General features: G+C 36.9%; 2 protein-coding genes across 2 annotated transcripts; both read left to right on the forward strand.

The window, feature by feature from the left end:
* Positions 1-86: 86 nt before the first annotated feature.
* Positions 87-11,504, forward strand: LOC112052417 (cytochrome P450 4V2). The gene is made up of 11 exons (XM_052888983.1): positions 87-158; positions 2,231-2,387; positions 3,893-3,982; positions 5,159-5,269; positions 6,174-6,359; positions 6,487-6,683; positions 7,235-7,301; positions 7,577-7,769; positions 8,937-9,088; positions 10,344-10,523; positions 11,335-11,504. Exons 2-11 carry the CDS (start codon positions 2,246-2,248, stop codon positions 11,490-11,492), a joined length of 1,476 nt encoding a protein of 491 aa, XP_052744943.1. The 5' UTR covers positions 87-158; positions 2,231-2,245; the 3' UTR covers positions 11,493-11,504.
* A 2,151-nt stretch (positions 11,505-13,655) lies between these two features.
* Positions 13,656-22,595, forward strand: LOC112054518 (cytochrome P450 4V2). The gene is made up of 11 exons (XM_052888984.1): positions 13,656-13,732; positions 14,200-14,356; positions 15,311-15,400; positions 15,942-16,052; positions 17,052-17,237; positions 18,298-18,494; positions 19,604-19,670; positions 19,905-20,097; positions 20,898-21,049; positions 22,062-22,241; positions 22,423-22,595. The coding sequence occupies exons 2-11, from the start codon at positions 14,218-14,220 to the stop codon at positions 22,578-22,580; spliced, it is 1,473 nt and encodes a 490-aa protein (XP_052744944.1). The 5' UTR covers positions 13,656-13,732; positions 14,200-14,217; the 3' UTR covers positions 22,581-22,595.
* The last annotated feature ends 1,265 nt before the right edge of the window (positions 22,596-23,860 follow it).

Raw genomic sequence — 23,860 nt, forward strand, 5'->3', positions numbered from 1 at the left:
AATACAAATTAACCTGGAGCAAATTGCACCTACCTACCTTGGCATTATGTGAACCTAGGTCACTTGGCTCGTTTTAAATACATAATCTACGAGCTGCAGTCTGTCAGCACGTTCAACATTGGTGACTATTCAATGTGTTTTTGTTATTGCTGGTAAAAGTAAGTATTTTTATATACTTTGAAGTCTGTTACTACATTACTTGAAAAAATCAGCTTTGCCTAAAAAATGTTAAAGACCTTAATTTTTAAAACGTACAAAGAACAACAAAAATGTATTGAATCAAAACTTTCGAATCTCAAATAACCAAGTTATTGTAATAAAAATTTTAATAAAAAAAATTCAACCGACTTCCAACTTAAAAAATAACTTTAACTAAAAAGCAAAAAATAACATCCTACCTATGTGCTACCTTCTGATCAGTTTGAAGGCGGTCCCAAGCCAGTGATGTTTTAATTAAATACGTTTAAACTACAAAATTTCTGTGGTTATTCCAGAAACAGCTTTAATTAAAACACGACACTGGCTTGGCACCGACTGATGGACCGGTAGGATGTTATTTTTTGCTTTTTAGTTAAAGTTATTTTTTAAGTTGGAAGTCGGTTGAATTTTTTTTATTAAAATTTTTATTTTTTTATTTTTAGTGTTAGCATACCCACTGCGTGTGTACAGTCACAACCTATCTAAGTGGAAAGTTCTCATCAATACAAATTTATCAAGTCCAAACACAAGGTAGCTACTGTAAGCCGTCGAGGAGTTCTCTTCACTGTGCTCCGTCTTCATCACCAGACCCTTAATACAGTCGCAATCCATCTAGGTGGAAAGTTCTCATCAATACAAATTTATTAAGTCCAAATACAAGGTAGCTACTGTGAACCGTCGAGGAGTTCTCTTCACTGGCCCTCGTCTTCATCATCAGACCCTTAATACAGTCACAATCCATCTAGGTGGAAAGTTCTCATCAACACAAATTTATCAAGTCCAAACACAAGGTAGCTACTGTGAACCGTCGAGGAGTTCCCTTCACTGTCCATCGTCTTCATCACCAGACCCTTAATACAGTCACAATCCATCTAGGTGGAAAGTTCTCATCAATACAAATTTATCAAGTCCAAACACGAGGTAGCTACTGTGAACCGTCGAGGAGTTCTCTTCACTGTCCCTCGTCTTCATCACCAGACTCTTACTACAGTCACAACCCATACAGGTGGAAAGTACTCATCAATACAAATTAATCAAGCCCAAACAAAAGGTGACTGCTGTAAATCGTTGAAGAGTTCCATCGTCTGTGTTTCGGCTCCATCATCAGACCAACTTCAAACCTTCATAAAGTTGTAGTGGTTTAAAATACCTTATGGAAACACTAACAAACGCACTAGCCCTCTCTACAACATTCGAAAGTTCCCCTCAATTTCTCCAGGATGCCACCATCAGATCCTGACATGAAAAAAATGGGACCACCCTGGAAGTAAACCCTTCAAAACAAAAAAAGAATTTTCAATATCGGTCCATAATTGACGGACATAAAAAAAAAAAAAAAAAAAACATACATACAGCCGAACGTAGAACCTCCTCCTTTTTGGAAGTCGGTTAAAAAAACTGAATTCAACTCATTTTTAAGATAGCGGAAAACGCACATAGGAAATTTTGGTCGAGAATTTGGGGTTAAGTGTATCAAAAATTCAGCTTTCTCGGTTCATTTGCATTTCCAAATGTTAACTAGACTATGTTAGTTTAATATGTTTTATAATAACCACATACGTATAGATAACTTATATCTGGTAAATTAATAATTTTTGCAATAGTGAGTCAAAGTATGAATTACAAATATAATAAGTAGGTAAGTGAAGTGATTTACTTACCTCAAAGTCTTATATAAAACAGTTCGTAAGTAGTAAAATACTCAACAATATTTTTTATGATCCCTCTGTAAATCCCACTTCCTGCTAATATTATCTATTAATATTATAAACGCGAAAGTTTGTATGGATGTTTGTTACTCTTTAACGCCGCAACTTTTTAACCGATTTGGCTGAAAAAAACCCGACTTTACCGTTGAAATATTGAAGCTCTAACTAAGACTATAACTTGGATTAACACAAAGGCTATTTTTTGTTCCGGAAAAATTCATGTATCCCGTAAGATTGGTCTTATAGACAATTTCACACATACTTTATTTTTCGCAACACCAAGGGGCGCAGCTAATATATAAATTATTATTATTTGTATATAGGTGTAGTAACTAACGATGTGGGTGGTGATACTTCTGCTAGTAGCTTTGGCGTGTTGCACTGCGTGGTGGGTGATCACCAACAAAGATGAACCACCGGCGTATCCTGGCTACCTGCCTCTGATAGGGCACGCTCATCTACTCATTGGAGACACTATAAGTAAGTATAATCTTTTTAACACAAAAATGGAATCGACTTCAAAGACGTATTTCAGCTATTTTGATTTTAACACATAATTACTAAACCGATTTTCATGAATATTAAATGGGACCAATCTAGAAATATACTGTTTCAAACAAAAATTGTCAATTTTTAAAATTGGTTAATAAATGACGAATTTATGTTCAATAACATACGAGTAGAATTGAGAACCGCCTCCTTTTTTTGAAGTCGGTTAAAAATGCTGCTCAAATTAACAGTGTGTTTGTAACACAGTCACTAACTCACTCAGGGAAATGCCCACCGGCTAATACAACGTCGGCCTCGACCGTCAGGTACCTACCCCCGTATCAAATCAAATCAAAATCGAATCAAACATCATTTATTTCAAGTAGGCTCAGTTTATACGTCACTTTTGACATGTCAGTTGACTATTTGTAAAGATTCTACCACCGGTTCGGAAGGCAGGTTCTGCTGAGAAGATACCGGCAAGAAACTCAACAGTTGCTCTTTTGGAAAAGTCATACAGTATTATAATTTACAATTGATAACAATTACTGTTTACATTTCTTATAGTTTTACTTCCTGTGTGAAGGTGGAAGCTGATCCAACGGGCTCCAAGCATCTTTATCATTAAGGAACTCATCAATGTTGTAGTACCCTCGACTAAGTAAATGTTTTTTAACACATTGCTTAAAGCTATGCATTGGCAGGTCCATCACAGTCTTGGGGATCTTATTACAGAAGAGTACACCCAAACCTACAAAAGATTTTTTTACTCTTTGAAGATGATATGCAGAAATAACTAACTTATGCCCGTGTCTAGTAAGACGTGGGTTTAAATCTCCTTTTCGTTTGTACAAATTAATATTTTGTCTTACATATACTATACTGTTATATATACCTATTTCTTTAAACTTTTGACGAAGGGACTCGCGTGATTTTAATTGATATATTGCTCGAATTGCTCTTTTTTGAAGTACAAATATAGATTGTATATCGGCAGCCTTGCCCCACAATAAAATACCGTAAGACATTACGCTGTGAAAGTACGCAAAATAAAGGAGCCTAGCTGTATCAACATCAGTGAACTGTCTTATTTTTCTCACAGCAAATGCCGCTGAGCTAAGTTAAGTATATATATAAAAATATATGAAGGTTATAATAAATAAGGATCTAGTTAAATAACTGGTTTAATAAAACTTTTCTGTTACTATATATATATAGCTTAACAAACAAACAATGAATAAATAAACCACCCTGTACTTAAAAATAGGCTGTATGGCGAACGATCTTTGCCTAAAAATGATGTATTAAATCATTAAAACGCCATAAAAAGTTGTAGCAAACTTTTTTGATAAACTAATATTTTAATTATTAAAATAGAATTATCAAGTTTTTTTTTAGACATAAGAAAACTGCCGGGTGTTAAGGGTAGACCGTAGGGTAGGGATGGGCATTCCCTTTATACCTCTATAAAATATTAATATTAAATAAACTTACAGATTTATGGAACCTTGTTAAGATGATAAGCTATAAAAGTTTGAAGGCCGAGGGTGCTGTGTCCTTGTGGATTGGGCCTAGACGCTTATACTGTAAGTTATGACCATATACTGGTCAACAAGTTCTTATTAGGTCAAAACTTTTTCTCCTTCTGCTTTGGTTGAGGTGTCATTCTATCCGGAATTGCATGCATAGTACAGGAAATCTAGGAAATATGACTAAAAGAATTACATGACTCGAGTTTTTTGAGTACGTCGACCGCCCCCCCCCCCCCATTTTTGGATTTTTACTTTAAAGTTTATGACACAAAAAAGAGGAGGAAATTCTCATTTACAATTAATGTCATTGAGGTATCTACTACCTGATAGTGTAATAGTGAGCCGTGATAGCCCAGTGAATATGACCTCTGCCTCCGATTCCGGAGGGTGTGGGTCCGAATCCGGTCCGGGGCATGCACCTCCAACTTTTCAGTTGTGTGCATTTTAAGAATTTAAGTATCACGTGTCTCAAACGGTGAAGGAAAACATCGTGAGGAAACCTGCATACCAGAGAATTTTTCTTAATTCTCTGCGTATGTGAAGTCTGCCAATCCGCATTGGGCCAGCGTGGTGGACTATTGGCCTAACCCCTCTCATTCTGAGAGGAGACTCGAGCTCAGCAGTGAGCCGAATATGGGTTGATAATGATGATGATGATGATATCTACTACCGTACAACTTTAAATGCTCAAATACGGAAGGTAGGTGGAAAATTAGAAATAACTTAAACAGTTCGTCAGTCCGTGTCCATAGATAAGTCATCATCATGATGATGATGACTTATCTATGGACACGGACTGACGATAGCCGAATATGGGTTGTTAATGATATTAACAACCCATATTCGGCTAAATGTTGAGCACGAGTCTCCTCTCAGAATGAGAGGGGTTAGGCTAATAGTCCACCACGCTGGCCTAATGTGGATTGGCAGATACACACTCAAAAAAATTCTCAAGTATGCAGGTTTCCTCACGATGTTCTTCTTTCACCGTTTTGAGAAACGTGATGTTTAATTTCTTAAAATGCACATAATGTGAAAGTTAGAATAGCGTGTCCGGACCGAATTCGAATCTACGACCTCCGAATCAAAGGCAGAGGTCATATCCACTGGGCTATCACGGCTCTACACTAATCAATTATGGCTGGCTTTGAGAGATTTCAAGGTGGTGGGTGATGATAATGATCATCATGATCATGATGATGATGATAAAATAGAATATTTATGTTGTAGTTGTAGCCGACCCGAACGACTTTTTGAAAATTGCTAACACATGCTTCCAAAAGGACGAGATCTACGAATACGCGAAGCCCTGGGTGGGCAATGGACTGGTCACTAGCGATGGTAAGTGGTCACCCCGAGTGAAAAAAAAGTAAATCTTTCTAGTTTTTGAAGCGTTAGCGACCGTAGAAAGAGAATCGACGTACCACTTGGTTAGGGGGGCAGGTTCGTAACGAATCGTCAAGTTAAGCAGTGCTCCTTTAAGTGCAAACTAAGTTAAATTCCTATAAAAATCGGTTTAGTACGTCAGTTTTACCTCATTGTATCATAGTGTTTTTCCATAAGCATTCATTAAATAATAACTGGTCAAGTGCGAGTCGGGCACAAAGAGTTCCGTACAGAGGTTGCAGGGGGTAATCTCTGGGTATACTGAGATGTTTTTTTAGGAATTTCGTCAAGCAATTCCTTAACCCTACATCCATTGGTGTTTTTCTCTCTACCACGCGATGGACCCGGCACCTGCACGGTGAATCCATGGAATGCTAAGATATTCGTCTTTCTCTTTGTTGGTATGGCGCCAACAGAAGTACATCATCTGTGTAAATTTCAACTGTGTAACTACCACGGTTCATGAGATACAAGATGGTGACAGACGAACGGACGGACAGCGGAGTCTTAGTAATAGGGTCCCGTTTTACCATTTCGCAACGGAATCCTAAAAACCTTGAACTTTGTTTGAACTTACCGTGATTTAATTAATATGTTTGTGTTATAAATAATATTTTATATAAGTTAAATAATTATCAAGGAATTACTTGTGGAACCTAACCTTGTGCTACAAGATAATTTAATTGCGATAATCGTCTGTGTCTCGTCAATCATGAATCTCGATGGGCCTGCCCCTATAGCCAAGTCGCACGGCGATTCTCTGGAGTTTGTAGGTTACCTATACCTGATTGACAGATAGGTATGAAAATTCATTATTGACACTTTTCATACAATAACCTTGGTTTTTGTTTGGTTGTAGCATTATTATGGAAAGCCCATCGGAAAATGTTGAACCCGGCGTTCAATCCAGCTGTACTGGATGGGTTCATAGAAATGTTCAACAGTCAAGCTCGGCGACTGGTGAAGTCTCTGGAGGTAGAAGCAGGAAGAGGACCGTTCGATCACTGGGCTTACAGTCGAATTAATGCTCTGGAAACTATATGCTGTAAGTACATACTCATCACCACCATCATCATCATCATCATCATCATCATCATCATCATCATCAAATAAATGTTAACTAGCCTTCTTCCTACTGTTTCCTTTTTAATCTCTATTTTACATTTTTTCAGTCGGAGCTTTAGGCATAGACTTTAGGAACAAAAACGATCTCTTCAACGAATACGCCAATGCAACGGAAGAGCTTTTCAGTATCGTCTTGAAAAGGTTCCAGACGATCTGGTTGCACAGCGACTTCATGTACAATCGGTCCGAGTTGAAGAAGAGACAAGACAAGTTGCTGACATTCGTGCACAACATGTCAAACGGTGTATGTTTTTATAGTTATTACTGAACACGCCTAAAAGTCACGTGATACAACGTCAGAGTATGCCAGAGTAGTTTCAAATCCGTACGGGGCCCTTAGTTGTGAGCTGGTTCTTGCAACGCGGCACGATCCAAACTGCGACGACACGCAGCCGCTCGCAGCGCGTGTTGAGAGAGAGGCTGCGTGGTGGGAGTGAAGGTTCCGTTACACTCTCCGACGGCTCATGGATATCATCTTGATTGTACATTTATTTTCCATTCGAAAAACTATTATAGTAATCACTTGCCAACGCCCCGCGGTTTACAGGAGAGAAAATATAGCTTACAAATAACGTGACTTTGTAGGACCACTAATTATTTCAATTATTATTTCTTTCTCTAAAGGTAATATAATAGGTAATATAGTTTATAAAATACCTAGGTAGTTTCATATTATTCGAAAACAAACTTGTATACATTTAAGTTAGTTGCTAAATAAATAAATAAATTATAAATGTCATGATTAAAAGCATAAACAGGCAAAAGAGTTATTAAAATATAAATTGTTATTTCCAGATTCTAAAAAAGAAGAAAGCAGATCTCTTGAATTGCGATAATGTGGAAGACAAGAAAAAAGGAAAAGGTTACTATTCGTTTTCATAATATTCATAGATTAAAGAGTTACGTTCAATATTTATTAAGGTTTCGTAGTCTACAAAGAAACCCTTAAATATGTATAGTTTCGCTATGTCTATCTGTCTAATCGGCGATGTAGCTCCGAGACCATTAGTACTATATAAGTGTAGATATTTGAAATATTAACGTGCTTATTTTTGATAGAGTCAAGAGTGTCTCTCTTCTAGCTAAGCGATTGTTTATGGATACGTGAAAATATTCATAATAAAGATGTTCTTACAGAAGCAATATTCAAACCATTCTTGGATCTGATCCTAGAACTGTCAAGGGAACAGGGAACATTCAACGATGAGGAGATACGAGAACACGTCGATACCATAATTTTGGCTGGTTATGATACTTCAGCCATTGTAGTTACGTATGTTTTAATGCTGGTTGGATCCTACCCTCACATTCAGAAGAAAGTTTGTGAAGAGTTAAGTTATTCTTTAATAATTTTGTTGACGTGTCCCTATTTTTAAAAATTTCCCAATATTAATTGATTTATGAAACTCGGCTAAAACTCACGTGATATAAGGTCGGAGTATGTTCGACTAGTTTAAAACCCATAGTCATGAGCTGATTCTTGCAACGCAGCACGATCTTAACTGCGAAGCGGCTGTGGGACGCGCTGCTGCTCGCATCGCGCGCTGGGAGAGGGGTTGAGTGGTGGGGAGTGATGGTTCCGTTACACTCTCCGACGGTTCATTAATGTCATCTTCATTAGACTCGTCTTCTTGTAAACAAACCGAACTAACGCTATCTTGTTCCAAGTTTGCTATTTGTGACAATGAAAGAAATAGCGGTTTTCACGCTGGGCAGCAACCGTCCATGATCCCGATTAAAATTCGGGTGACGACTAATTTCTTCTTTGCTTCGCGTATCTAACGAGGTACTAGAAACTTTTCTCTTGACAATACAGAAACCTTATCGAGACGGATATAATGAGTCGTACCCGAAGCTAGAACATGCTCGGCTATTGCTGAACCGTCCGTGTCCACATTCTTCATGCTACGTATATATGTTCTTTCACTCTTGTGGTAATGTCCTTATATCACGTGAGTTTTAGCCGTCCTTCATAAACAATTAATATGAATCACACAATTTCCAAAATATTGTACCTTAACCTGCCTAAAACCAAGGTTATCTAAACTAATATTATAAAGAGTGGTGTAATTATTGATCACTAGCGGACACCCGTGACTTCGTCGAACCATCCAGCGGGAACCATGGATTATTCCGGGATAAAAATGAGCCTATGAGTTAATCCAGAGTAAAATCTATTTCCATTCCAAATTTCTGTCAAATCGCTTCAGTAGCCACAGCGTAAAGGAGAAACAAACATATACACACACAAACTTTCGTTTCGCCTTTATAATATTAGTGTGATTAGTGTGATAAACTGTTTAGTGTGGCCATGAAGTACATGTCGGGCAGGGGGGGTGAGTGTTAATCCATTTCAAAGGGATCCCTTAAACCTACACCCAACGTCACAAGTCGTGGGATCCGTTTGAGATGTTTCCTCTACCATAAAATGATGGTACAATCACTGTCGCTGCTACCTGTCACGCTATATGTAGTCTTAAAAAATACCATTTTTTAGGTTACACGAAGTTTTTGGAGACGAAGATAGAGACGTGACAAAGCAAGATCTATCAAAGCTGGTTTACATAGATGCTGTATTCAAAGAAACCATGCGGTTTTATCCGGCAGCGCCCGTTGTAGCAAGACATCTCGACAAAGATATCAAACTACGTTAGTTGAGACCTCTCTGTAGTATGAGATCCGGCAAAAAATATATACCGTCATCTGTTATATTTCAGGATCCGGGAGCATTTTCACAATTTATTATTATCAAGTTAAATTTCCGTGAGTAGCTTCCTCTTGAATTTCTGAGCGTAAAAACGAGATAAAGTATCACGCAATATGTAGGACAATGTGGATGTTAAATTGTATATCGATTAATTAAGCAACAATAAATAAAACAGCTGGTTGTAACATTTTTTGATGAACTCCCTTCCCAATTTGTATCAGTAACGCGGTTAGTATAACAATTTAATAGCCACATTGTCCTACAAATTGCGCGGTTCGTTATCTAATTCCTACGCTCACAAATTTTTACTATCCAGTAACCCTGTTAGCTACCAGAATCAAGAATTTTTGTGAATATAAAAGTTGAGCGTCTCATCAAGGTGAAGCTACTCACGCAGAATTAACTCGATATTTATCAGTTGTAAAAAATGTTCTACGGATCCCTGACTTTGTTATTTATTTGAGATAATTAAGATAAATAAATGATACACAATATTCATAATATAATGGAATCAATAGAGCATATTTCCGCGACCTGCTCAGTTCCGATTTTGATGATTTTTTTTGTTCAGTTTGTTGTTTTATATTATTTGACATCGGAAAGCTTTTGGAGTGGGTCGGAATGATTTATATTATTTAAACAATATATATGCTATTTATATTTATATAATAAATAAAAAAAAACAAAACTCTACCGACTTCAAAAATACAAACTTATGCAGGAAACTAATAAGCAGAAGAAATCATTATAATATTTTCAATTTACTTTACTTGGAAACCGGTGCCAATGGTACTTAATTAATTAATGGGTAGACAATCAATCGTACCATCTTTTTCTATCTTTAGCATTGGATTTGTTTTTCCAAATTTATATGGGACCTACGTCAAAATATATCCCTTTAAAATCAATAAAGAATTATCGAAATCGGCCCACTTCGTAACAAGTTACGCATAGTTTTACAATACAATTAATGGGAGAATAATCAGTCATCTTCTGTTTTCCTACCCTTAAGGTTGAAATTGTTTTTTAAAATTTATATGGGACTGTTGTCGAAATATTATTTTCTATTTAAAATAGGGTTATTAAAATCGGACTAGGGTCAAGGGTCGGATACAAACAATTTTTGATTTCAACTTTGTAAACGCAAATGTATATTTTTTCCATTTGTTAATTAATTTACCTATTGTATTGTTGCAGGAAATTGCACTCTCTCGAAAGGTAAAACATGTATTCTGTCCGTCTATGGAGTCCATAGACATGCCGTGTGGGGTCTAGATGCAGAAGAATTTAAGCCCGAGCGTTGGCTGGACCCCGCAACTCTGCCAGATGTTCCCAACGCGTTCGCAGGGTTCAGCATGGGAAGGAGGAATTGCATAGGTGATCACATGAATGTTTTCATCTCGCTTGCTCGGGAAATAAATCTTTGCACAATCAACGAGCAAGTCTATTTTATGCTAGCGACTCACCATCCAATAAGTTCACGTGCCTGCAGCCCTGATCGTGACCTACACACGATCAGTTTTATCGGACGTCAAGCCGTTAGCGCTGCAGGCGTGTGAACTTATTGGATGGTGAATGACTAGCATTACCTACTCGCTATGATAAAAGAAAATTTTAATTTAGAAGATGTTATAGCACTGTAATAAATAGGTAGGTATAAGCGCCGAAGATTTCATGCGAGCCGATTCCCGACGGGTTACCTTTAAAAATCCATATAAACGGCGCACCACTATCGTGGTATGTCTCGACTAGGTTCCACACTTTACGCCGGGGATGGCAAATAGCAAAGTTACATTATCAATCATTACCGGAAAGGTCCCTACAGGTATGGGTACCCCTTAATGACACTATTGATCAAGTATAGCGCTGATACTATCAGATGGAAACCAAGATTAACTATCGTATGTACCAGAGAACCACAAGCGGCATCACGGACTGGCAACCGCTAGTAGTAGGGTTAAAGGATTCTTTTAAAACTAGTTAACGTTATTTAATTACCAAGATTTATTATTTTTTTTATTCTTCTATCATGGTAGTAGAAAAAGTATTGTGTGCCACTCCACGTAATTAGCCACTGTAACATTCGTGATATAAAGAATCACTAGTGCAACAAATGGCCTCATTACATGACAGTGGCATAAATAACTATTTCCGTCCACCAGATTTGTTTATTACCACCAAATTCCAGGTCAAGCTTACGCCGGGATGTCAATACGGATTATTCTGAGCCACATTTTCCGCAATTACAAGGTCTATGGCGACCACACCAAGATGGTGGCAAGATTCGACATTTTGCTGAAACCTGTATCGGGGTACCATGTACAAATTGAAAAGAGAAATAAATAATTACTTACTTAACGTTGGTGTTTAGTTTTATTCACTTGTTATCATCATCATCATCATCATCATCATCATCATAGCCTTTTGCATGGACTTCCAAACAAAACGGTCTCGAGCCGCCAGCATCCAACAGCTCCCAGCATCCTAAGTCCACCTAGTGGGGGGTCGACCAACACTGCGCTTTCAGGTGCGGGGTCGCTATTCCACCTTGGGACCCCAACGACCATAGGCTCTTCGAACTATGTGCCCTGTCTATTGCCACTTCATGGCATAGGTAAAATGTAAGCCGTTATGTTTTGATGTATTTTAATCATTTTACTACAACATTTTATTTTAGGTACTTTATTATAATTACTTATTTTTCCTGCGTAAGATTGTGTTTTTGAAGTCGGTTGTATTGAAATACATACATATAAAACAGTCGGCCTTTCCTGACTGATTCTCACGACTCGTGAGAAATGTTCTTCTGAAAACAAAACAATTGTTATTAATCCACTTCAAATAATATTTACGTAACTAAAAATAAATCATACCTTGGAAATTTTGCTTTTTTCACTATGTTAATAGTGAATATACCTGCTGATATGGTGCTAGTCGATCGGTTAGTGCATAATTGTTGATGTTACTGTTCCACATGGCGATAATCTGAATTAAGCTGAAAAGGAATAAAAAAATACAACCGACTTCAAAATCACAAAAATGTTTCTACTAAACAAAAAAACGAAAAATAACATCGTATTGTGTGCTACCTTCTGATCAGTTTGAAGGCGGTACTAAGTTAGTGATGTATTAATTCAAGCCGTTTAAATCATAAAGATTTTCTCTCGATTTTCAGACAGTTTTGTCAGATACGGCTTTAATTAACACAACACTAACTTAGTACCGCCTTCAAACTGATCAGAAGGTAGTCGAACCTTTTTTTGAAGTCGGTTAAAAAGTATCAAAATACTTGGACCTTGCTCACGAGACTACCCCCATATGGAATGTTGAGTCAACTATTATTGTTCCGATAGTTGTTTCAGTCAATGGTCTTATAGCGAAAAGCTTCGACTAACACCTTAAGAAGCTTTTGCTTAACTGTTGGATCAAGAGTCGGATACAGAAGGCAGTGACAGTCAATTCTTGAGAAGGCGAGTATTGTGAGGAGGTTCCTCACTCTGGAGCCCTGACCACCGGTTGCTTGGACACTCAAAAGTCCAGCAGCGGGAGAGCTAATTAATTTTTAATAGCGCTATGTATTGTTAAAATTTTTAAATAAAAGGACAAATAAATAAATAAGAGATTTTATCAGTGTGAATACAAGTTAACCTTGTAGTACAGTAAATGAAGGTTTTCACCTCCGATTTCGTTGAACCTCCATCGATTTTTATAAAAATTGTTAAGTAGGTTATAAAGGTCGTAGCTCATTAGACCCACCCGGGAGCCGACCCGCACCACCTCGACGCTAGGCGTCCACTTATCGTCGACAGGTGGGCCATGGGTGTAGGTACACCGCGTTGTCCACCAGTGAACTTTGCGTGATCAACGGATTTCCGAGTGAGTGAGCGCATGTCCATATAAATCCATACGAAGAATACTAACCACTCGAGTCGAGGCGGTGCGGGTCGGGTCCCGGTCAACGACCTCAAGGGATACCTTATGAAACGGAAATACAATAAATGATTTATTCATAATTTTCGATTCAAGAGGTGGTTTCTAAAAGGGTTGAAAAATTAATTAAAATCATAAAGGTATCTGCCTCCGATTCCGGACTCTCGAACTCTATTAATTATTTGCGTGTGTAGTCTGCCAATCCGCATTGGGCCAGCCTGGTGGACTATTGGCCTAACCCCTTTCATTCTGAGAGGATACTCGAGCTCACCTGTGAGCCGAATATGGGTTGATAATGATGAAACACAATTACTTAAGCCAGAATGGTTAAATCGCTTTCCATTCCATTTTTAACAATAGCAGTGGATTTCACCCCTAAAATGCAAAAAGCGCAAGACGAGCATATGTCACTTTTGAAGTAAGTAAAACATACTCAATCCCAAATTTTCATCTAAATCTATGGTTCAACGAAATTGGACGTTGTAGCTGATTTTTGCCTTCATTGACTGTACTATTGGGAAAATTGTACCTACCGTAATTATGTTGACATTGTGTAAACTTTGGCTCGCTTTAAATACAAATCTACGAGCTCGTAGTCGGTAGTAGTCGGGTTAACATTGGTGACTATTTATGTGTCTTTAATTTTGCCGCTAACAGTAAGTTTTTAGGGTTCCGTACTACAAAAACGGAACCATTATAATATCACTCGCGCATATTTTAATGTTTGTCTGTTTTCTCCGATGTACTGGACCAATCCAGTTAAAATTTGGTACACATATCAGTTCTTGTGACCCAAATACAGGAATGTATCGTGAATGGTTAAATTTTAATATGGCGGGTACTTATGGGGGGTTAGATGGAAAGTTGGAAAAAAACTGATCGTTATGATAGTGTGAATGTTTGTTACTCTTTCACGACGCGACTATTGAACCGAACAGCTATTCCGGTTTAAACTTGAAATGGATTGAATTACCACTGTGGTCGGAAAATTTTTATTCCGGAAAATTTCATGTATCCTGTGGGATTTATCATAAACATAATTTTAAACATACGTATTTTTCCCGGATTAACAGCACGTGGCAAAGCTAGTGAATTTAGAGATTATTTTTGTATATACTCGTAGGTGTAGTTCTAACTAAAGATGTGGATAGTGATACTTCCGCTAGTTGCTTTGTGTTGCACTGCGTGGTGGGTGATCACCAACAAAGATGTACCACCGGCGTATCCTGGCTACCTGCCTCTGATAGGGCACGCTCATCTACTCATTGGAGACAGTATAAGTAAGTAAAAATGCTGCTCAAATAACAGTGTCATTGGAACTTGTCACAAACTCATAAAAAGGAATGCCCACTGCCCAATACAACGTCGGCCTCAGAAAACCCTGGTATACCCTCGTATACAAATATATGAAGATGATAATGAATAATATGATATATAAATAAGGATCTGGTTAAATAATCTATACTAATATTATAAAGCTGAAGAGTTTGTTTGATTGAACGCGTTAATCTCAGGAACTACTGGTCCGATTTGAAAAATACTTTCAGTGTTAGATAGCCCATTTATCGGGGAAGGCTATAGGCTATATATTATCCCCGTATTCCTACGGGAACGGAAACCACGCGGGAGAAACCGCGCAGCTTCAGCTAGTTGGTTTAATAAACGTACGTTTGTTGAAGAAAAATACAATTTTTTATTACTCATCTTACACAAAGTTCGCTCGTGTAGGTGACAAATCAGTGAAGAAACATTGGAAGCTGTAATGAATAAATTAATTAATTAAACAAATAATGCATAAAGTTTAAAAAAAGAACTGAAAAGAAAAAAGACAAGCTCAGTCCAGAAGTGTACAAAAGCAATTAGAAAACCGTCGGGACCTATTAAATAATGTAGAAGAAAATCATTCTATCCAATATCTAAGGTCCAGACTGTTTTCTAATTGCTTTCTAGACTTCTAGATGGCGCTAATAGTACTCTATGCTACGGTAACGTTTGGCGTTACAAATGGTATACGTAAAATCTCAAATTGCGATTAAATGTGTAGAATTCGATCAGTTATATTATAATAATAGATAATAGATATACATATAGTAATGTTTTTAATTAATGTTAATAATCGAGAATTATCAAGATATAGACATAAGTAAATTGTCGGTTGTTTAGGGTAGGCCATGGCCGGGGATGGACATTCCTTTTTTACCTCTTTATAATATTAATATTAAATAAACTTACAGATTTATGGAACCTTGTTAAGATGATAAGCTATAAAAGTTTGAAGGCCGAGGGTGCTGTGTCCTTGTGGATTGGGCCTAGACGCTTATACTGTAAGTTATGTACCTACATATCTAATCATATTTAGTGTACTGAGACATACCTAATTTAATGAAGATTGAAAGCTTAGACTAATAACCTATAGACCCGCAACACCTAACAATTCAGTACAAACGTAAGTCCAATGGCGTAGCTACTTAGGGGCAGAATGAGAGGGGTTAGGCCAATAATCTACCACGCTGGCCCAATGCGTATTGCTAATTTCACACACGTACACGCGAAGTTTTTTGTTCACCGATTTGAGAAACGTGATATTCAATTTATTAAAATGCACCGCAATGATAAAAGTTGGAGATACATGCCCCGGACCGAATTCAAACCTACGCCCTCCGAATTGAAGGCAGAGGTCATATCCACTGGGCTACCACGGCTCTATCTATCTGAGTACGGTAGCCAATTGTAGAGTTTGCACTGTGGTGGCTTTAAAGATTTCAAGATTCCATTTTATCATCATCATCATCATCATCATCATCATCATCATCATCATCATCATCGTCATCATCATCATCTTCATCTGAAATATTTATATTGTAGTTGTGGCTGACCCGAACGACTTTTTGAAAGTTGCTAACACATGCTTCGAAAAGGACGAAGTCTACGAATATGCTAAGCCCTGGATGGGCAATGGACTGGTCACTAGTGATGGTAAGTGGTCATCCTAAATGCGTGGCATGCACAAACTTTTAACTATGCATAAAAATTGTACAAATGGAAAATTCGTACTTCAATACAGGGCTCTTAGCCAAGTGGCACGTCGACATCTTTCTACAATAGCAAAGTAGCCAGTCGCTCAGTTCGCAAGTACCTTGCTGCCATACTAAAGTTGCTAGCCATTCCTCCATTAATCGAATTTGTAGCCTATTTAACGTTATCAACTCCCTGCGCAGGTAAGTTGAAGATTAATTCATAATTCATAATTCTTTATTTGCAAATTGTTAAATACAGATCTTGATATAATAAATGTTGGCATACAATTTGCTACAAATCAGCATGCAAATTTTAAAAATAATTAAGTGTAGTCACTACTTTTTTAATTTTACTATTAATTTGCTCTTTCTTTGTTCATTTTTGCTTTTTTTATTTATTTTTTGTATCAATTGTAGTTTATATTGTTTTATAGTGTGTTTTTTTCTGCTTATATCCTAAGTATTTCTGTGTCTACTGTACAACTGCCAATTATTGATGTCTATGTTTTAAATTTGTATTTCCAGTATATCTATTTTATATTATACTAGCGGACGCCTGCGACTTCGTCCGCGTGAAACTCGATGTAAACTTTCAACTACCTCCACCCTACCCCTAGGTACCCTATTTATTAATTATTTTGTGTGCATAAATGTTGTTGGCCTATCTAAATAAATAAATAATAAAAAAAACGAGCAAGACGAATTGGTCTTCTTGCTTGCTTTAAAGTTGGTTTTGGATGTTCTTTACTTTCTTGAAATTGAAATGAAATAAAATTTAGAGAAATAGGATGTCAACCTGTGGTTACGCGTCCAAACCCATAAAACGAGTTACTGCGCAATGTTCATTGTTCAACTTACAGGCCGCGACCTATACTTGATTGACAGGCACTCATCAAAGTTAATTATTTTTATTATTGATATTTCATACAATGACTTTGGTTTTTGTTTATTTTTGTAGCATTATTATGGAAAGCCCATCGGAAAATGTTGAACCCGGCGTTCAACCCAGCAGTACTGGATGGGTTCATGGAAATGTTCAACAGTCAAGCTCGGCGACTGGTTACGTCTCTGGAGGTAGAGGCAGGTAGAGGACCGTTCGATCACTGGGCTTACAGTCGAAGAAATGCTCTGGAAACTATATGCTGTAAGTATCTATCTATCTTTCAGCTCATCACCATTATTATCATCGTCATCATCATCATCATCATCATATCCTTTACCTTATCCCACTTTAGTAGTGTCGGCAAAATATGTCATCTTTTCCATTCGCTTCTATTTATTTAAAAACTTATTATCTTCTCCATTTACACAAAGGGGAAATAATTATAAGATCGCTGCTTTTACAGACTCACCATATCGCTTTGACCTTTTGATCATATAGAAAGAAAGAAAGAACATTTATTTCAAAAATTGTGCCACACTTAACCACGTAATACAATAATTGTAATAAATAAATAAATAAATATACTTAAATAAATATACTTAAACAATACACATCACTATCTAGCCCCAAAGTAAGCATACAGAGTAGCTTGTGTTATGGGTGCTAAGATAGTTGATATTATAATATTAATATACAATTATATACTACATGTAAATACTTATATAATGTATAAATACACACAGACACTGGAAAACACCCATGTTCATCACACAAATATTTTCCAGTTGTGGGAATCGAACCCACGGCCGTGGATGCAGAAAGCAGGGTCACTACCCACTGCGCCACGCGGCCGTCAAAATTGTATCCCTCAATCTTCATATCTCTGGTGGCCTTCCAAGTTTCACTTGCAATTTCAATGTATCATTTAAATTGCAAGTGGAATTTATTTAATTGATTAAACATTACGGATTAAAAATAATTTAATCCGTAATATTTAACAAAAATCAGATCTTTAAAATCTTAATTCCATGATCAGAAAAACTGATTATAGATAGAAAATTTTGAAAAATTCAAAAAAAATATATAATTTTGTCACTCTAGGGACTTTCGGGCAACTATTCGAATGAGTTTTAGATAATTAGATGGCGTACAATTTGCGTTTTATCCATTAATTACGGGACACCCTGTACAATGTACCTACATATACGTGTGTAATACTAATAAGTTGTTGTAAAGACTTCAACTTGAGACTTATATACCTAATGAGTCTCAAAAAAATACGATTTAATAAAACGATAATGAATTTAAGGCCATTTTTCAGTCGGAGCTTTAGGAATGGACTTTAGAGACAAAAAAGAACTCTTCGGCGAATACGCCAGTGCAACGGAAGAGCTTTTTAATATCTTTTCGAAAAGGTTCCAGACGATCTGGTTGCACAGCGACTTCATGTACAATAGATCAAAGTTGAAGAAGAGACAAGACGAGCTGTTACCAATTGTGCACAATATGTCAAACGGTGTATGTTTTTGTTTTTCCATTATATATAGGTAGTGTTTTTTTTATATATTCTTTACAAGTTAGCCCTTGACTACAATCTCACCTGATAGTAAGTGATGATGCAGTCTAAGATGGAAGCGGGCTAACTTGTTAGGAGGAGGATGAAAATCCACACCCCTTCCGGTTTCTACACGGCAACTGTTATCGAATGTTTAATCACTAGCCGACATCCGGCGGTTTAAAGGGATTAAATATAGCCTGTGGCACTCACAAACATGGTTTTCTAGTGGTAAAAGAATTTTCACAAGTCAATAATTAAAAAAATAACAATCTCGACCGCCTAACCTGCCTAATTAACCGCCTCGCGTATTTTGTATAGCGATTAATAAATAACGTTTTTATAATTGTTGAGTTTTTTTAATATGGCCATGATTTAACGTTTTATAATCATATTAATGAGCCCTTGAATTTGATACCCCATCGCAAAAGCCGAAAAAATATTTTTTTTTACCTGCACCCTTCTTGCAGTCGGGTAAAAATTCAAAATTCATTTATTTCAAGTAGGATTACAAGCAGTTTACAAGCACTTTTGACACGTCAGTTGACTATTTGTAAAGATTCTACCACCGGTTCGGAAGGCAGGTTCTGCTGAGAACATACCGGCAAGAAACTCAACAGTTGCTCTTTTGAAAAAAATACAGTATTACAATTTACATTTGATAACAATTAAATTACAATTTCTTATAGTTTTATTTCCTGTGTGAAGGTGGAAGCTGATCCAATGGCCTCCAAGCACCTTTGTCGTTAAGGAACTCATCAATAGTGTAGTAACCTCGACTAAGTAAATGTTTTTTAACACATTGCTTAAAGTTGTGCATTGGCAAGTCCATCACAGTCTTGGGGATCTTGTTATAGAAGAGTACACCCAAACCCACAAAAGATTTTTTAACTCTTTGGAGACGATATGCAGAAATAACTAACTTATGCCCGTGTCTAGTAAGACGTGGGTTTAAATCTCCTTTTGGGTTTTAATTGGTTGGGTTTAAATTGGTTCAAAGCTACACTATCCCCGAGTGCTATAAGCTATATTTCCCCGTATTCCTAGTTAAAATATAAATTGCTGTTTCCAGATTCTAAAAAAGAAGAAAGCAGATATCTTGAATTGTGATAATGTGAGAGGCAAGGAAAAAGGAAAAGGTCACTATTTGTTTTCATAATATTTATTAGTTTATATATTCGCTTTGTCATAAATTATGTCCGTCTGTTTACATTGCAGTGTAGCTTAGAGACTAGAAAAGTGTACGTAATTGAAATATTAAGGTTTAATGTGCTTATTTTTGTAAGAGTCAAGTCTCTTTCTCTTTTTTGTCAACTAAACGGTTGTTTATGTACCTATACGTGAAAATATTCATAACATAGATGTCCTTTCAGAAACAATATTCAAACCATTTTTGGATCTCATCCTAGAACTGTCAAAGGAAAGAGGAACATTCAATGATGAAGAGATTCGAGAACACATCGATAACATAATTATGGCTGGTTATGATGCTTCAGCCATCGTGGTTACGTATGCTTTAGTGCTGGTTGGATCCTACCCTCACATTCAGGAGAAAGTTTGTGAAGAGTTGAGTTATTTTTTTTAGTAATTCTATTGAACTTTTTCCAATATTTATGGCCTTGTATGAGCATACCTCCGGCTTCCACGCGAATGGTTTAGGGGCCCAGGCATAACGCGCTACACCGCGAAACGAAAACCTTCAAAGAATTGGTTAGATAGGCAATGGATACTTACGGTTGAAGTGTCGCGAGTTGAGCGGGTTGATTGACCCTAGCTGAAGGGCGATATGAATGTGTAATGTGTCTCGTGTAGGTCGAGAATTGTTTCTTCTATGTATTCACCCGTCTGCAGGCACTATGCACTTCAATGTCCAGAATAATTTTATAGTCAAAAGTTAGTTGGTTATCCAAATTCACACGCACTTCACTTCGTCAAGTAGGCTACAACTACATGTCTCCACGCAACAAAAAATGGTCATACGGAAACCAAAAAACACTAATTCTCCGTTACAAACACCCGTTTTGCTACAGCAGACAGCAAAGTAATAGCCCAATGTTGCCAGCTCAATTTTCAAAGTTCGCGGCGTCAACAATACCTTAACTTAACCTGCCTAAAGCTAAGGTCCTCTAATAATATTATAAAGAGTGGTGTAATAATTGATCGTAAACTGTTAGTGTGCGCATGGAGGACATGTCGGGCAGGGGAGGTGAGAGTTAATGCATTTTAAAGAGATCCCTTAAGCCTACACCCAGTCACAAGTCGTGAGACCTGTTCAGAGTGTTTCCTCTACCATAAAATGATGGCACGATCACTGTCGCTGCTACCCGTTATGCTGATATAGTCATTAAAAAGAAAACATTTTTCAGGTTACACAAAGTTTTTGGAGACGAAGATAGAGATGTGACAAAGCAAGATCTATCAAAGCTGGTTTACATAGATGCTGTATTCAAAGAAACTATGCGGTTTTATCCGGTAGTGCCCGTTGTAGCAAGACATCTCGACAAAGACATCATACTACGTTAGTTGAGACCTCTCTATAGTATAAAATTCGGCAAGAAATATATACCGTCATCTGTTATTTATTTAGGATAAAAAATAAATGACAGAAAATATTAACATTGACACATTGCAACTGGTTTGCCTAGTAAAATTGCGCCCGGATAGTATTGAAGAATAATTTTTTTTTATTAACTTTATTTAATCTACTTCACTCATTGGCTAATTCGTATACTAGTTTAAATAGCACACTCAACAGAATTAAAAACGTAATAGTAGGAGAGCCGAATAAGGGAGTATACCTTGCACGTTGTTGAGTACCTCCACCATGTTTGAGCCCTTAATATTGGTGGGCACATTTATAGCAACCAAAAAAAAATATCTTCAGAAATACTCCAGCAGCACGTCAGATTATGATGAGGTAGGAGAGTTGATAGCTAAAAGGTGTGCATTGCGAAAATCTGACGATTTGAGCGTAACTTTATGGAATGGGAGGATTCCAAAGTTACAAAATAAAACCCTTATATTTTTGTTATCCAGCCGCGAGCGCGGTTAATTTTTTACTTATTAAATGAAATAATCTCCTGATTAATCGCTGTCTTCTAATGATTTCAGTAAGCCAACGTAATAAAAATTGTCTTTTAAGTCTAGTTTTTTTCCACTAAAAGCAAATAAGTATATAACCATTTATTCTTTCTATCATCTAATCTACCAAATCGAATCGATTCCAATGACGCTGTAGTAACTGCAAATTTAGCATCCCGGGCTCCCCTACTATAAAAGTTGTCTGCTTTCACGCTACAACTGTGGGGTTGCCAGTTATTAACAGTCGAGTAATATTATTAAATGCAAAAAGAGCTTTTTATAGCAAAAAGCTTCGAACAACTCTTTAAGCTTTCGCTTGACTCTTGGTTTTGGATCAAGGGTCAGAAACATACAACCTATTGTACTTTTTGAGTTCAACTTTGTAAAGAGCAACTGTTTATATATTTTTTTCATTTTTGTTATTTAATTTACCTATTGTAATGTTACAGGAAATTGCACTCTCTCGAAAGGTAAAACATGTATTCTGTCGGTCTATGGAGTCCATAGACATCCCGTGTGGGGTCTAGATGCAGAAGAATTTAAGCCCGAGCGTTGGCTGGACCCCGCAACTCTGCCAGATGTCCCCAACGCGTTCGCAGGGTTCAGCATGGGAAGGAGGAATTGCATAGGTGATCAGATAATCCTACTAATATTATAAACACGAAAGTTTGGACGTTTGTTTGGCTGAAATTTTAAGTGAAGATTAATTAATTCAAGCCATGTAAAAATATCATGACAGCCGTGGCCGTAGCCCAGTGGATATATATGACCTCTGCCTCCGATTCCAGGTCTAATAATATTCTATTCCAGGTCAAACTTACGCCAGTATGTCAATACGGATTATTCTGAGCCACATTTTCCGCAATTACAAGGTGTTTGGAGACCACACCAAGATGGTGGCAAGATTCGACGTTTTGCTGAAGCCTGTATCGGGGTACCATGTACAAATTGAAAAGAAAAATAAATAATTACTTGACGCTGGTGTTCAGTTTTTTTTAATTGTTACATCTATCTACCCTCATCATCATCATCATTGTCTCGAGCCGCGAGTATCCAGCGGCTCCCTGCAACCCGCTGGATATCCTAGGTCCACCTAGTGGAGGGGTCGACCAACACTGCCCTTTCCCGTGCGGGGTCGCCACTCCAGCACCTTGGAACCCCAACGATCATCGGCCCTTCGAACTATGTTAAGCTATATATGGATCATCAATAGTTTTGAGATATTGTTTGTACTGGTCTATATCAATATTTGTTCTAAAGTATCCAATGAATTTCGATTCCCTTGAGTGTCAAAAATGTGCTGATTAAACTATTATTACTAAATAAACGGGTGTTTTTTATACGGAACCCTCAGTGGGCGATTGCGATTCACACTTGTTCGGTTTTTGTAATATCGTAATTTTCATTTAATTGCTACGAGTACCTCATAAAATGAGATTATACGATATTGTATCTTGTAAGGCAACTATTTTACTAAGGGCGTATTGATAAAGGTGCAGGTTAGGTCATTAACTTTGTGAACACAATTACAATTTATTTAAGTCTCGAAAAATACAATATAATTTTTACGATCTAATATGATGATAACGAACAAATTAAGATTTATGTTTTAAAAAGTGTCAAATAGTCTATTATTACTTGATTAAGACATTCATCAGTGAAAGTGCTGCACTAAATAACATTATTGTTATTCATTGTTTTGTATAACATCATTATCATTCATAGCATGCATCACTCAAGAGGTAGGCATTTGTACAGTGTGGGTTCTTTTATGCTTATTTAAATTTCTTTTTACTAAAGTTTTATAATTGCATATCTCACAAGAAAAAAGTTTTTTACCTGTGTGCGTCTTCATGTGACATGATAAATGATGTTTATGTGCACATTTATAATTGCACTTCTCACAAGAAAAAGGCTTCTCGCCAGTGTGGGTTCTTTTATGTATTAATAAATGAGTTTTGTTTGCACTTTTATAGTCACACATCTTACAACAATAGGGTTTTTCATCAGTGTGGGTTCTTTTATGTCTTAATAAATTACCTTTTACTGTAGTTTTATAGTTACATATCTCACAAGAATAAGGTTTTTCGCCAGTGTGGATTCTATTATGTATTAATAGTTTATTTTTGTATGCACTTTTAAAGTCGCATATCTCACAAGAGTAAGGCTTTTCACCGGAGTGAGTTTTCATGTGATATAATAAATTGCTTTTCTGTGCACATTTAAAATTGCATACCTCACAACCAAA

This window comes from Bicyclus anynana, chromosome 24 (genome assembly GCF_947172395.1).
Source record: "Bicyclus anynana chromosome 24, ilBicAnyn1.1, whole genome shotgun sequence".
NCBI classification, from domain to species: Eukaryota; Metazoa; Arthropoda; class Insecta; order Lepidoptera; family Nymphalidae; genus Bicyclus; species Bicyclus anynana.

Coding starts and splice junctions, on each gene's coding strand:
- LOC112052417 (XM_052888983.1), top strand. CDS start 2,246: ATGTGGGTGGTGATACTTCTGCTAGTAGCTTTGGCGTGTTGCACTGCG. Junction 2,388..3,892: donor ACTCATTGGAGACACTATAA/GTAAGTATAATC, acceptor ATAAACTTACAG/ATTTATGGAACCTTGTTAAG. Junction 7,302..7,576: donor AGACAAGAAAAAAGGAAAAG/GTTACTATTCGT, acceptor ATGTTCTTACAG/AAGCAATATTCAAACCATTC.
- LOC112054518 (XM_052888984.1), top strand. CDS start 14,218: ATGTGGATAGTGATACTTCCGCTAGTTGCTTTGTGTTGCACTGCGTGG. Junction 17,238..18,297: donor TGCTCTGGAAACTATATGCT/GTAAGTATCTAT, acceptor GCCATTTTTCAG/TCGGAGCTTTAGGAATGGAC. Junction 21,050..22,061: donor CGACAAAGACATCATACTAC/GTTAGTTGAGAC, acceptor GTAATGTTACAG/GAAATTGCACTCTCTCGAAA.